Raw genomic sequence first — 13,671 nt, forward strand, 5'->3', positions numbered from 1 at the left:
ACCGTATAAGAAAGGTTGGCTATGATACCAACTGTAAAGCCCCACCTACGAAGACTATTCCTATTGTAAAAATACGAGTTTTTACAATGGTTTCACTCACACGTACCCTAAGAAACTTCTCAGGATGTCACTCATCCCAGAACTGTCCCAAGTCAAGAAAACTTAACTAAAGAGTTCTTATGTGATGAACTTCCAAAAAAAAAAATCAATCTTCTTGATATGAGTATTAACTATCAAATTTTTTAAACACTCCTCAACCGTACAGTTCCATGCCTAAACGTTTTTGGAATCTCTCTTATTCTGCTGTGGATCATTCATGTTTCATTCACCTAGACGTCTTTCAGAAGCTGCTCGTTGTCTGTGCAACCTCCTAGCACCGACGATCACCCCCTCCGAACGTCACATTATTTCTTGTACATGAAACTTATGGTAATAGTAAAAAAATGTAAGAAAATTATTAATTCTTCGGTTGTCTACTTATAAATATTAAATAATGGATAACCCGAGAAAACAATATCAAATATATTAGAAGATCTACCATGCAAACGCAAGATATTGTTTTCCATGAGTAGATCTAAATTGATGTTCAATAATTACATGGTATAACATTATCTTATATATGGTATAAAGAGTAAGATAACATACCAAATGAATTGCCAACAATCAAGAATGTAATCAACGGTATTGTCTATGCAAATGTAATTGGGATTCACATTGTATTTGTACGTACACAAAATGGCAAGAACTTTGCAATATAAGCTACTTTACCTTGCTTTTTAATCGAACTTTATGAGAGTGAAAAGAAAAAAAAAACTATTCAACAAATCATGTCTTTCCTCAACACCACAAAACAACTCTCTATTACATACTTCGAGAAAAAATTGTAACGCCCTCGACCTGCATCATTCTGAAGCAAGGAGTCGTCATCTACATTTGCATCATATACATAAAAAACTGTGTTTAACTCATCTCGAAGATGCTGATCAATTCGCATTGTATGTGGGTATGAATCCTTTGGCGTGTTGGCTTTCCATTTCAAGAGCCATCAAAGATTTTTGTCTTTGATACCTGTTTCTCTTAGCAGCAAGTGCTGCAGGAAAAAGATTGTATGATGAGAAATAGCAGCATGAAACATGGTATAGAAATGACGTGCATTTAATACGGATACAGCATTTCAGGAATCAAAAAGGAATACAACCAAATATAAAAGAATAGCCATTTTGGGAAAGGCAGCGACTGTAGGTGGTTATGAGAGAAGATGAGGCAAAAACTGCGGGTAGAACAGAGTCCTACTTTGAGTCAAGGTAAGTTACAATGGCGCCAGTTTGAGTTTTGGCTTAAAGATGAACCCTATCCTTGAATATTGAATACAGCATCCATAACACTCGATGTCCTTTAATGACATACGAGGTATTTCTGCAGCTAAACTTATTCTTAAGGAATGTTGATGTAATTTACGAGAACTAATGAGTACTCCCATCATCAGAATCATTTACTGGCTTGGCAAAAATTATAACACTAATGGTAATAGATTTCACCTGTAAATAAATCAATAGGATCCGAAGGAAGTAGCAAAAGGAAAGAAGATTCAGTAGACCTGATCAAGGAGAGGCTCAAACCAAGAATGAAAACAAAATCATCCTCTAAAAATTGAAACCAAGGTGGTTTTTTTGCTAAGTACAAAACAGAGTGCTTACAGTTCAATTTCTATTGCCATAAATAAAAAAATCAAGCTAAAACTATGTGTAACCATAGACGGAACTGTCAATTTTGAATTGTGACCAGACCTAATTTTTAAGTCTTGTGCAAATTAGGCTGAAATATAACCCATCAAATGGCGTGCAACCAAGATAGGCTTAATATTTGTGATGTTCCAAGTGTAGATAATTAAGGTTGGACGGATGAAGAAACAAAATTGATATTCCAGATTTCTTGGATACGATGTGTCTCAGTTTGAAGAAGAAACGTCCCAGTTTGAACCAACATATGTACATACATATTTTCACTTGAATCAATTTACTTGGAAACTTACATAATAGTTCGTGGGGTAGCCCAAAGTCATAGTCATTTTGTCGCCTCCTGATGTAGCAGTATATCCCAGACAGAGCTCCCGAGAAAATAACCAGACATAACAGCGCTATCGCAACTTTTGCACCAGTAGATAAGCCGTGCTTCCCCCAAATCAGGGAGCAGTTCGGCAAAGAAGGTACACCACATAATCCTTTATTACCATGAAGGCTGTATAAAAGATATAATCTTTTATGAATTCATACTATCTAACTTACATGATTATCAATCCAATAAAAAGTTGTTTCATATATTAATATGTAAATCTCCAACTGCTGGTGTGATAACGGAGAGATTTGGCATGTTGGAAGATATTATTATCACAAAAACAATTCCTACATTGCAGTCACAGACATTATTATATGCCGAAAAAACTCCAAGGACGTTCAGGGATCCATGTCATATATTGAAGCAGGTAAAGTTGTAAATGGTCGATGTGAATTAATAACCGAGAGTAATATGTGAAAGAAGTCTGTAGATTATGGCATGACATGACATACTCGATAGTTCCGCCATGAACCCCAATCGAATAAAGTTCTTCAGGAACTTTCCCTTCCAATAGGTTATCATTCAACAACCTGAGCAAGAACAAAACTGCCTAATTAAGATAGAAAATCCATTAAGTAAATGTTTATGCTGGTGAATTGTGCATTGAAACTTTTAGGATTTGTGCTAAAACAACTTAAAAGGATTTCAAAAGGAGGAGAAAATTTAAAGTTGGTTGACTGACTGTAAGACCAAATTTAAAAAAAAAAATGAGAGTAATTGAACAGTTAAAGGCTCAAACAAAGATAGGACCAAATTTAAAACCGCAGATGAATGCATAACCTATTGCACGTTAAAACTTGTAAGATTCCAAAGGAAGAGAAAATTTGAAGTCCGTTACACAAGGAAAATGAGAGCAGATTTGAACAGTTAAAAGGCTCAAACAAAGATAGAACCAGATGTTAAATGTCAGCAAATGTTAAACTCGAATATTTTAAATTGTATAATAATAAGTGTCGTACTGTTGTACAATATAGACAAGTCACACATGACAGACTCCAACCCAACAATAACCGATTCAAAAATCACACCCAATTGGACACAAAGGTCAACTGAGTAGAGGAAGCAACACATCTTAATGACATTAGAGGGGTATTTAGATATAGAATTAACCACAAACAATTGTATAGGAAGCTCACAACTTACACAATCTGCAAGCTGGCCGAGGTTAGACTGTCTGGTATATAGCCAACAAATTTATTATTTGATAAATCCCTAAACCAAAAGAGGAAACTTGTACATAAATAAAATTAGATTAAGAAATCTTCAAGCAAATTTTGGCAATGATACTATATACTGTCGTTCATTAAGTTACCAGAGGCAAAAGGTGCACTTAATGCCTGCGAAATATAGAGCTTAGGCGCAACATTCAAACAAAAGCAAATGCCATATCGAAGTGCACAAACTAAAGCATAAGATTCTAGAAATCTGGATATCTGAAGAAAACTTTTTCTCTAATATGTTCTACACAAAACAATTTAACAATTAGGCAAACAAGAAGCAACTCTTGGCAAAACTACTATATAACATCATCCCATTAAGTACCAAAGGCAAAAGGTGCACTTAATGCCTTGGAAATGTAAAGCTGCTTAGGTGCTACATTCAAACAAAACCAAATGTCATATCAAACTGAAGTAAACCAAAGATAAGATTCTAGATTGTAGATATCTGAACAAAACTCTGTCTTCTTTGTGCACTATATGAATCATTTACCAATTATAGAAAAAAATATTCATTAGTTTATGAGAAAACATGAATAGCTATTACATTGCATCTCACTTTGGGTTCATAATTCCTGTACTTAAAATGCACTTATATACCAAAACATATGACATGACAGGGCAGCTCCAGCAGAAGTATCTTCTTTCCAGAATACACTCAGACATGCGCCACATTCCAGGGTACAATTCCCAAAATATATTTCCAGAAACATTAGAGCATAACCAAACATTACCTATTGTTTGAACCTGATTCAGAATTTTAGATGAAAGATTGAAGAGGTGAAAGAAATGAAAATTGTTTACTGGGTTTCACTTAATTACGGTTTAAGCTTAGTCATGGAAAATTATTTAGCAATATTCTAAAAAGTGAAAGGTATATTCAACAAGGAAGGGACTGCATAACTAATATCCAGGACTATGCATCACAGTATTATGCACCGTGATTTGTGTTTTTAAGTCAAGTATTGCACCATTTAGTTTGTGTATCCACGTCAAAAAAGTAATTTGTGATCACGGAAAATTGTAAATATCTTATAACTCAGTGATATTTGAAACATCAAGAGAATCAACTGCATCAATGGAAACATATATCTCAACCAAAATGAAATACTTCTGCCAAGAAAAAACAATATTAGTATTTGGTCTTACAGTTTCACAAGAGAGTTTTGACCCAACCCAGAAGGTATACTGCCTCCCAAAGAATTGGAACTCAAGTTCCTGCAAGTTTCAAAAATTATCATTTAATCAAGAAAGGTATTAAAATAAATCGCCAAATATGAACTAGTCTAAAAAACTGAAAGTTTCAGTGAAGCAGCAGATAGTAGTTCATATTTTGTAGCCCCATCATCCATGTTGAAATTTTTGACAGCTTCATCAAATTTCAGGAAGAAAACATAAAGTATTTTTTTGAGCTGGAAACCATAAGCCAAATTAAAAAAACAACATCATTTGATCTCATTGATCCTTTTGGGCAGTTGATTTGCAATCTTATATTTTTTAAGAGTATGAATTTATCACCAGTATTTTCAATTTGAGCAGCAAATCATTCATCAATGTACGTCTTGTAAAGAAGTTAATAGTGGACACTTACAGGCTTACCAAGTTTGTCAAAAGACTAATTTGATCACCAATATTTCCTTTCAAGCCTTGGCTGCCGAGATCTCTGAAAGCAAGATAAAATAAACATTAGCCAGATAATCCAATTCAAATGGCAGTAAAGACCAGTCAGAATGAAACCAACACACGCAAAATATTTGTGGAGGCAGATATTCCAAATTGCATAAAAGTATATGTGAGCAGGAACTAAATTCACCAGTCATCAGTATGACATATATATACAAGTGATAACTGATAACAATGATGATAGCATTAAGAATAAAAATGAAAAAAACAAAATGAAGAGATCAAGAGATGTAAAAACCGTTATTTATAGTAAAACATAGCATTGCTGAGGTGAGTATAAAAGAAGAATTCCCGACAAAAAGAGTAGTATTGTTCATCAATAATGAAGATATATTTAGATAAGTAAATCAAATCATACATTCTATTTTATAAATACAATCGGTCAAGAGTGTATGATGAAACTCGAGATGTTACCAGTAAGTCAATTAAGGCTTTCAAAAACTAGCTTACCAGCCATTCAATAAGCTCAAACAACTACATCATTCTAAGACTATAAACACCTTCACAGAGAGAAGAAACACTTACATTTGGGAGATAACAAGGGCTGAATTATCTTTAGTGGGGTGACACGTTACACCCTCCCAAGCATCCCAAGTGGTAGGGGCACAAGGATCTCCATTCCATCCCATTCTATCAGGTATTCGGAGAGATTCCTTCAGAGCTTTCATGGCGACAGCTGGAAGAAGTTGTCTCAAAATATAACCAAAAATTGTTTTGCATTGTGGTATAAATGCTATATATACAAGTGATTAAGATTAAGTTCTCCACGCATTTTCCTGATTGACAGTTACAAATTTCACCCCTTTTCACACTGCAAACTCGCACCTTTCCCCATAGCCATACAAGAATATTCTCTCCAAAAATTGCCACATATATTCCTCCAGTATATAATAACTTAAAAGGGAATAAGAATACATGAAGATCAGCATAATCGGTAAATTAAGAAAAATAAAGGCAGAGAAGAAGAATGTCACATAAATTAATGTGAATTGTCTTCCACGGCCATTAGAGCAGTACCTGAGTCAAGAAAATAAGATCCCTAATCCCCAACTAGAAAGAATAGAACTACTATGTACAAAATTCAGCATCCCAACCACCACAACTTCGCCGGGTTTATCTACCATAAGCTGTTAGTTCTTGCAATGATTACAACCAATTTATACTAAAACATCAAGCACAAAATGATGATAACAGAAAAACATAAAAAAGAAAAAAAAATTGAAACACACCTACCCTGGTCGGAAACAGTTCTGATATCAACAGGAACAATTGCATAGTTCTCGATCCCGCAAATAATTGGCGCTCCAACCACAGACTCCAGCCTCAAATTCAAAGTGATGCTACTCAAATTCTTGACTACATAGCTCCAATCATATGCAGCAAATCCCCCAACCTCCTTATACAAATCCACTCTATTCACATTCTCCCCGTTTACAATAACATCAAACACCCTCTGCCCCACATTTGTTACGTTAACATCTATCTCAGCAAAATGGAACCACAGCAAATAATCAAGCTTGGCATCCACCAGAAATTCGTACTCCAAAACTCCACCTTCGCTTCCTGATGCTGTTAGAGCTGTTTTATAAAGTTTTTCGGGGAAATAATTTGGACTCTTTTCTACACCTGCAATGTTTTGAAAGGTAGAAATTGGTTGGATTGTGGCTCCGTTAGCCATAGGTACTGATTGTACGCGGAATTTATCGTCAGACTGCCATGTCCGGCCAAAGATATCTGTATCATTGCTAAATCCAGGTCCCCACTGATCCGACCCGGATGAAAACCTGCCGTAGTTAATTAAGATGTAATCGCTTGAATTTTTTGAGTTATTAAAAGGGTACGCATTTGTGTCAATTTGAGTCAATTCTATAGACCCAACAACCGGAGAATCCGTGGCAATGCTGTAAAAGCAAAGATCGAAAATGGGTTCCTCGTGATAAAAGAAAAGATCAGAATAAGCGCCAGATCTTGAAACCAATTCCGGCCATGGAGATCGCCATGAAAATACTACAGTACCCTCAACAGAAACATCAAAGGATGGAGACTGAGACTTCCCATCGTAGTTATCGTAGACAGTGAACGTACGTAGGAAGTAGCGGCTGAAGCCGGCGTTGATGGGTATGGAGTAGCAATTCTTCTTACCAAACGAAAAGGGGAAGTACCGAAGAGTTTTCTCTTGCTGGTGGAGGAAGAGGAGCGGCTCGGAGACGACGGAGGCTGCACCGGCGGAGTAGAAGCTGTCGGAGACCCAGTCAGTATGGAAATCGTCGGTGGTGTTCACTAGGCCGCCGCAGTCAATGTGTAAGCTGTAGTCTGCGTAAAAGCGGCAAAGAAAAGAGAGTGAGCTACATAGTTAATGAATGGAAGTAGAAATCGAAGTAGGCTGTGCCAGTTAAGTAGATATAGATGATGCAGTAAACTTACTGAAAGGGACCGCGGCGGAGAGCGAAAGTGAGGATTGGAGGAGGAGGAGGAGGAGGGGGAGAAGAAGGGACATCGCAGATGGCTGTCAACTTTTGTTCTGGGCAACATTTAAGTAGAAAAGCGAGCGTTTATGTGTGGAAATATATGGCGGGATTAGCGGGGACTCCATGGAAAAAAGGAACCAAAAGGTTGTTAGTAAACGCAACGACGATGACCCACACGCACACATCTCGGTCTGAGATCCGAGGCCTGAAATTTAACCACATTATATAAAAACAAAACTCCGACAGAAAATTTTGTGTTACCTTAAAATGATTTAAATGAGAAGTTTTATCATTTTAAATCTGAAAGATATTTTAGAATACATTGAAGTGTAATAATCGTCCATGATTTAAATACAAATAGTTTACAATATGGCAAAAACTTGTGTGATAGGTCTCACAGATCGTATTTTGTTATACGGATATCTTATTTGGGTTGTCCATGAAAAAATATTATTTTTTATACTAAAAATATTATTTTTTATTGTGAATATCGGTAGAGTTGACCCAAATGCGTACCCTTTTAATAACTCTAACTGTAATTTTTGGATATGATCGTGCTATGATATTATCCATGATTATTAATTTTATGCATCTAGGTAGTGTTTATATACATGATTTTTCACTTAACTTCGATTGATCATACAATTGGTAGCTCCTCGATTATCATTATATGTATATTATAAAATTTATTTCTAGTTTCTATATTATTTATTTTTATGTTATTTTTATATGCGAACTATATTGAAATTGTGCATCCGAAAAGTTTGAGTTTGGACTATCTATATGTATGTTTTTATCTTGTTTTATGTTTTATAATGACAAATATGAAAGAGATAATCTCGCTAGCAAATTGAGGCACGTATAAATTAAATTTGAAAATTAATTTATTTATATAATTAAAAAAATCAATATTAATTAAGATTTCCCTCTGATTAGAAAAATTCAACTATTGTTTGGATCAACTGATAATATTATAGTGAATTTAAAATATCAATAAGTTTTTGGACGTGCTAACCATTATAGTACCCCGTAATTACATGCAAGTCAATTTGTCAAAACTTATTAAATAGTATAAAATTGGGATCGTTACTTAAAGCCTACCATTAATATTTTCATCTATTCTGTTAGACTCAAATTTTATTGAACAAATAAAAATTAGGGCCCATTAAATTAAAAACTCGTTAAATTAGAAGATTTGATCGTTTGAGAAGTTGCACTTCCGCACATGTTGAGGAAGTTGAGTTATGATTCATAACCAATGATCGTGAAAGAGAGGTCAAAACACTCGAAGGAATACGAACAATTCCTTCGAAAAAAAGCAGGCAGAAGCATCAGAAAGACTACACACGACTCACCAACATTAGTCAATTATAATTTATTTTAATTCGTTTATTTCATTTTCATTAACTTAATTTCATTAATTTTATTTTTTAAAAAAAATTCTAGTTGTAAATATGTTGAATCAATTCATGATGACGATATTAGATTTTGTCGTTGTTCATGAGGTTTCCTTCATTCCCTGATTTACTTTCCTTTGTTATGTTTTATCGAGGAAATTATAACTAATGATCGAATTGAGATCCACATCGTTTGATCATAAAAGTCAAATTATTCGTTTGGCATAATTTCGTGTGTGATACAGTGACAACAAAATTATGAGCAAATAGTTTTGCCACGTCCGATGAGACATATGATTGGAAGGAAATGCACTCGGAATATATTTAGAATTAAGGACATATGATTTCTAATTTTTTATATTCATATAATGATCTTTTACAATATGAAATATGAATTTCTCAAGCAAATTATGCCGAGAAAATATTGAAAGAATTAGATGATGAATAATATCGGGAGATTTCACTGGATCAATTGAGTCTATTAATAAATTCTTGAGAACATGAATAATAAGCTAATCTTATATCTTAATGTTTATATGGTTGTGTTTTTGGAGATTAAATGTGGATCCTCTGAGTCTCTTTTACATAAGAAATGAGACGATATTTAGATGAAAACTACAATATAAGAATGCATTAATATGAACGGGATGTATTGTTTGACACTGGAGAATACATAATTTCTGATTTTTCGTATCCATACGATTATGATTCTGGAAAAAAACAACATTTTCAAATGAGGAACTATCACAAAGCTCCAAAGAACAAGGATGATTAGTTGGAGGATTTATCCAACACATGGTGAAACTTAGGGAGATAAATATATATCAAGAAAAACATTCCAAAGAAGTCCCTAATGAACTAATTCCTTGTGTTTCCTCATACCTGGATTATGAGAACATAAAATGTTTAGAAGAAACTATGAGTTTCTTGACTAAAAAGGTGAGCGAGATCATGCTGGCCACAGTGATTGGGCGGGAAGAAGTTGTTGAATATCACCAAACTACTAGCTAAGACAAAGACAACCAGAATAGCGAGTAAGACGATAACAGTGACAACAAACAAAATTTCAAGGTAGGAAAATCATCACAAAATTATCATTTCCACTATTTCGATGCATTGTCAAGTCATACAAATTCGGAGGAGGATATCCAAAATCCATATGATAATCATATGAAAGAATCAAAGAATATTTTGCCCAGAAAGATGGTCCAATAAATAAAGATGAAGATTTTGTGTTTGCAAGACTTTACTGGGTGATGTGTATAGCTCAGAATGTAAAAAAAAAAAGAGAAAAAATTGATACATTGCTTAATCAAGAGAAAAAGAAAAATTGCAACAGAGACAAAGATGAGGAAGAAAAATGATTTTCTATGGAATGATATTTGAGGTAAAAGACTTATATTCAAAGAGGGAAACGAAGAATTCTGCCACGAAGTCAACAAAAAAAGTGTTGGATGGCTAGAGACAAGTTTTTTGAGGTGAGGGATTGGTAAAGTTTCCAGTAGTCATTTTTATGAGAGGATGAATGTAGGTTGAGGGATTAGAAACATTCTCAAATCAGCATAAATGGATTAAAACTAAGCATAAGAGCATGTTTGTCGGGTAGAGAAAAAATGTTGTTAAGTATGATTATTTAGTCATTTTCATATGTAGATGATATGGTGGCCAAATTATGGCTTAAATCCTTTTATTTTTTTGCTTTATCCTTGAATTTATTGTGTTGGCTCGAGGTGGTGATGTATTTGATGCATATACCATTTGAAATGAGGTTTGCATGCCATAAATTGCAATTGATGATACTATATCAGCTTGAATACATACTCATGATATTTCATAGTGGATTGTGCTTGTGTCTGTGGTTATATAAAATATTGCAAAACATCTTATTTGGTCGTTCTTACAAAAAAAATTGACTGAGTTTCTATTGAAAATGACACATCTCGTAACTTCAAGCACATTACAGATAAGAATACAACAAACAAAGCTCATTTCAAAATAAAAACAGGTAATTTGGATTTTCATACCATTATCAGTCAGCTAAACTAATTACAAGTCATGACATCAACGCATAGACATAAGCAGAAAAATTATAAAAAATTAAATTAGTGTAACATCAGGTTATAGGCCGCAATTTGATCGCCACTTGTTAAAATAAACGAAAAGATCTGTTATGTACACTTCATAGTCAAAATAGATTGAAAGTTTAAGGCGTGTTGTATGTGATGTATGATATCTAGTTGCAAGAAGTAAGGTGTCCATGTTGAAGTTATTTTCCTTGTTGCATCACTTTTCTTGCACGGTCTTGGACGTCCTAAACAAAAACCTTTCTTTGGTGTCATAATCTGCTGGTAGCGGCATGTGTTCATATGACAAGCAAGGCTAGAGGTGGAGTCTTGCCTTGAATTGGATATTTTTTGCATTATAAACGAAACAACTAGGGTGTTGACTTAGAGATTATGCTAAGCTTATTCAATTTTCGAGAACGAAAAGTTTGTTTGTTCCATGGAGTTATGTGGCTGAACATGTGAGAGGTAGACTTGTTATGGTAATGTTGCAGGCTATGGACAGGCCGTGCTTATTAGGAGGCAAATGAGTCCAATAACTCAGGCTCATCTCTTTTTTGGGACCCAAAATTTTTTTTTAAAAAATTATTATATATAATACTAGTTATTAGATAGCCTAAAACCAATTATTTATTAAATGGAACTTGCTTAGCATGTCATCGATTTATTCCCCAATCTGCCCCAATATTCATCTGCAGACAAGTCTTAATCGACTCCAGTCGTTGCGTCGTCTCTAGGTTTGATTGAAAGACTCGTGAGGAGCTGTAAGTCTACTTTCTTGTATTTGCTTTGTTCGGGCTTCTAATTTTTTATTGTAGCTAGTTTTTTTACTATTTTCTTCGGGGTTTTATGTGGTATCTATAATTTACGTTTTTTGACTGAAATTTTGGTGGATGTAATGCTTATCCGGCTTTCAAATTCTCATATTGCTTATAAAATTTTGTTGACTGTCCTGGTCACAGTATCAAGTGCAGGGCGAAGTTTCTCAAAGATAAAGCTCATCAAAACTTTTCTCTGATCAACCATGTCACGAGAAAGATTGAATGGATTAACTATGTTATCGATTGAGAAAGAATTACTGAACAACTTGATTATACAGATTTGATTAGTATTTTTAGCTCTAAAAATGTTAGGCGGGTTGTTTTTAGTGATGATTTTGGACATGTTTGATATTTTTATTCCTTTAGTTTTTTATATTATCTTTGATGTATTGATTTAATTTGAAAATTTACTATGGAATGAAAAAAAATATGAACACACATTATGAATCGGATGCCTCTTTTTAAAAGTTAGACCCAAGCCCAAATATTGTTAAGATCGGCCCTGGCTATGGAAAGAGAGGTGCCAGCACGATGGCTTGCTAGTGGGCAAAGAAATGAAGCAATGAATCGAAAAGAAGGCGAGAGTGTCGGAAGAAAAATACAACTTGCGGAGAATATTAGAGTTTGAAGGGTTTAAAAGTAAAGAATGATGAGGTAAGAATTATGTGAATTTTATTCCAACAAGCGGATGTAGAGAAGGAGAACTTGGAGATTAAGTTCTTCCTTCCTCCTAATTTGAGAATTGAATTTTGGCTCTCTGTGTGAATTGAAGAGAACTAGAGAAGTCAATATCAAAAGGTGAGAACAATTATATAAATAATCAAATTAGCTCATTGGACAAATTGGCTACAGTTGCCATTTTTTAGGCCATGATTTTGTCAACTCAAATAAAAATCAAGTCTCATTAGGTTAAAGGCTCCTTAAGTTAGAAGATTCGACCGTTTGAGAAGTTGGAAATCCACACATATTTAGGAAGTTGACCTACGATCCATGACCAGTGATCTTGGAAGATGGGCCAAACCATGGAGGATTATGAACAAAAGCAAACAGAATCATCGGAAAGACTACACACAACTCATCATCAACAAATCAAATTCAAAATTATTTACTAATTTAGTCGATTTTAGTTAATTTTATTTCGCTTATTTCCATCGTTTTTCATTAGCTTAACTTCCTTAGTTTTAAACATATTTTTTTCAATTTTTTTTCATTTATAGTTGTAAAAAAGTTGAATCAATTCATAATAGCAATATTAAATTTGTTGTTGTTCACGAGTTTTCTTTCAATTATCCGATCAACTTTTCTAGGTTGTGGTGGTTTATCGAGATAATTATAACTAACGATCGAATTTAGATCCACATCGTTTGATCGTAGAAGTCAGATTATTCATTTGGAACAATTTCGTGTCTGACACCCCCGCACAATTTTTTTTTTTTTTTTGGTGCAAACAACTCCATGTATAGTTTATTTTGAAAAGACATTTTATGATTTTGATATAGAAAAACCCCCCAAAAAGCCAAACATATCATTATATATACGGCCGGAAAATACAATTTTTATTGTTGTTATTTCTATCAACGAAAAGTTGAAAATTTTAGTTGAAGGACTATAATTAAAATGTGTGAAACATATATGCGGATGTTGTTTGAATTCCTTAGGGACCATCCCGTCCAAAAGAAATTGAAACGTAATTATGAGTTCCAAGGACTTCCACTTTAAAAAGTAACACCTCAACTACCTGTAGGGCGACTGCCGTTAAATGCGGGTGCTCCCACTTGCATCCACCGATCAAAGGGAAATATACACTGAACGGAATTACGGATGAACTCGGGATTTCAGTTGATGCATCGGGTCGGAATTCAAATTGCCCAACTCGAATGTGTTGTTGAACTATGAAGATGACGATA

The 13,671-nt window shown here is 34.3% G+C and overlaps 1 protein-coding gene across 1 annotated transcript; it reads right to left on the reverse strand.

Moving 5' to 3' along the window:
- Window positions 1–662: 662 nt before the first annotated feature.
- On the reverse strand, window positions 663–7,677 carry LOC140830555 (receptor-like protein 4). Its single transcript, XM_073193920.1, has 9 exons — window positions 7,440–7,677; window positions 6,249–7,328; window positions 5,541–5,691; window positions 4,924–4,995; window positions 4,482–4,550; window positions 3,259–3,327; window positions 2,568–2,645; window positions 2,033–2,238; window positions 663–1,090 (listed from the first exon to the last, which is right to left on the reverse strand). Exons 1-9 carry the CDS (start codon window positions 7,510–7,512, stop codon window positions 984–986), a joined length of 1,905 nt encoding a protein of 634 aa, XP_073050021.1. The 5' UTR covers window positions 7,513–7,677; the 3' UTR covers window positions 663–983.
- Between the last annotated feature and the right edge of the window lie 5,994 nt (window positions 7,678–13,671).

Source organism: Primulina eburnea, chromosome 4 (genome assembly GCF_022965805.1).
Source record: "Primulina eburnea isolate SZY01 chromosome 4, ASM2296580v1, whole genome shotgun sequence".
NCBI classification, from domain to species: Eukaryota; Viridiplantae; Streptophyta; class Magnoliopsida; order Lamiales; family Gesneriaceae; genus Primulina; species Primulina eburnea.

Excerpts from the sequence above, each read along its gene's own strand:
- LOC140830555 (XM_073193920.1), bottom strand. The coding sequence starts at position 7,512 with ATGTCCCTTCTTCTCCCCCTCCTCCTCCTCCTCCTCCAATCCTCACTT. Across the intron at positions 7,329-7,439 it reads CTCCGCCGCGGTCCCTTTCA|ACTACAGCTTACACATTGAC; the intron begins GTAAGTTTACTG and ends GCTTTTACGCAG. Across the intron at positions 2,239-2,567 it reads GTTCATGGCGGAACTATCGA|CCTTCATGGTAATAAAGGAT; the intron begins GTATGTCATGTC and ends TCTTTTATACAG.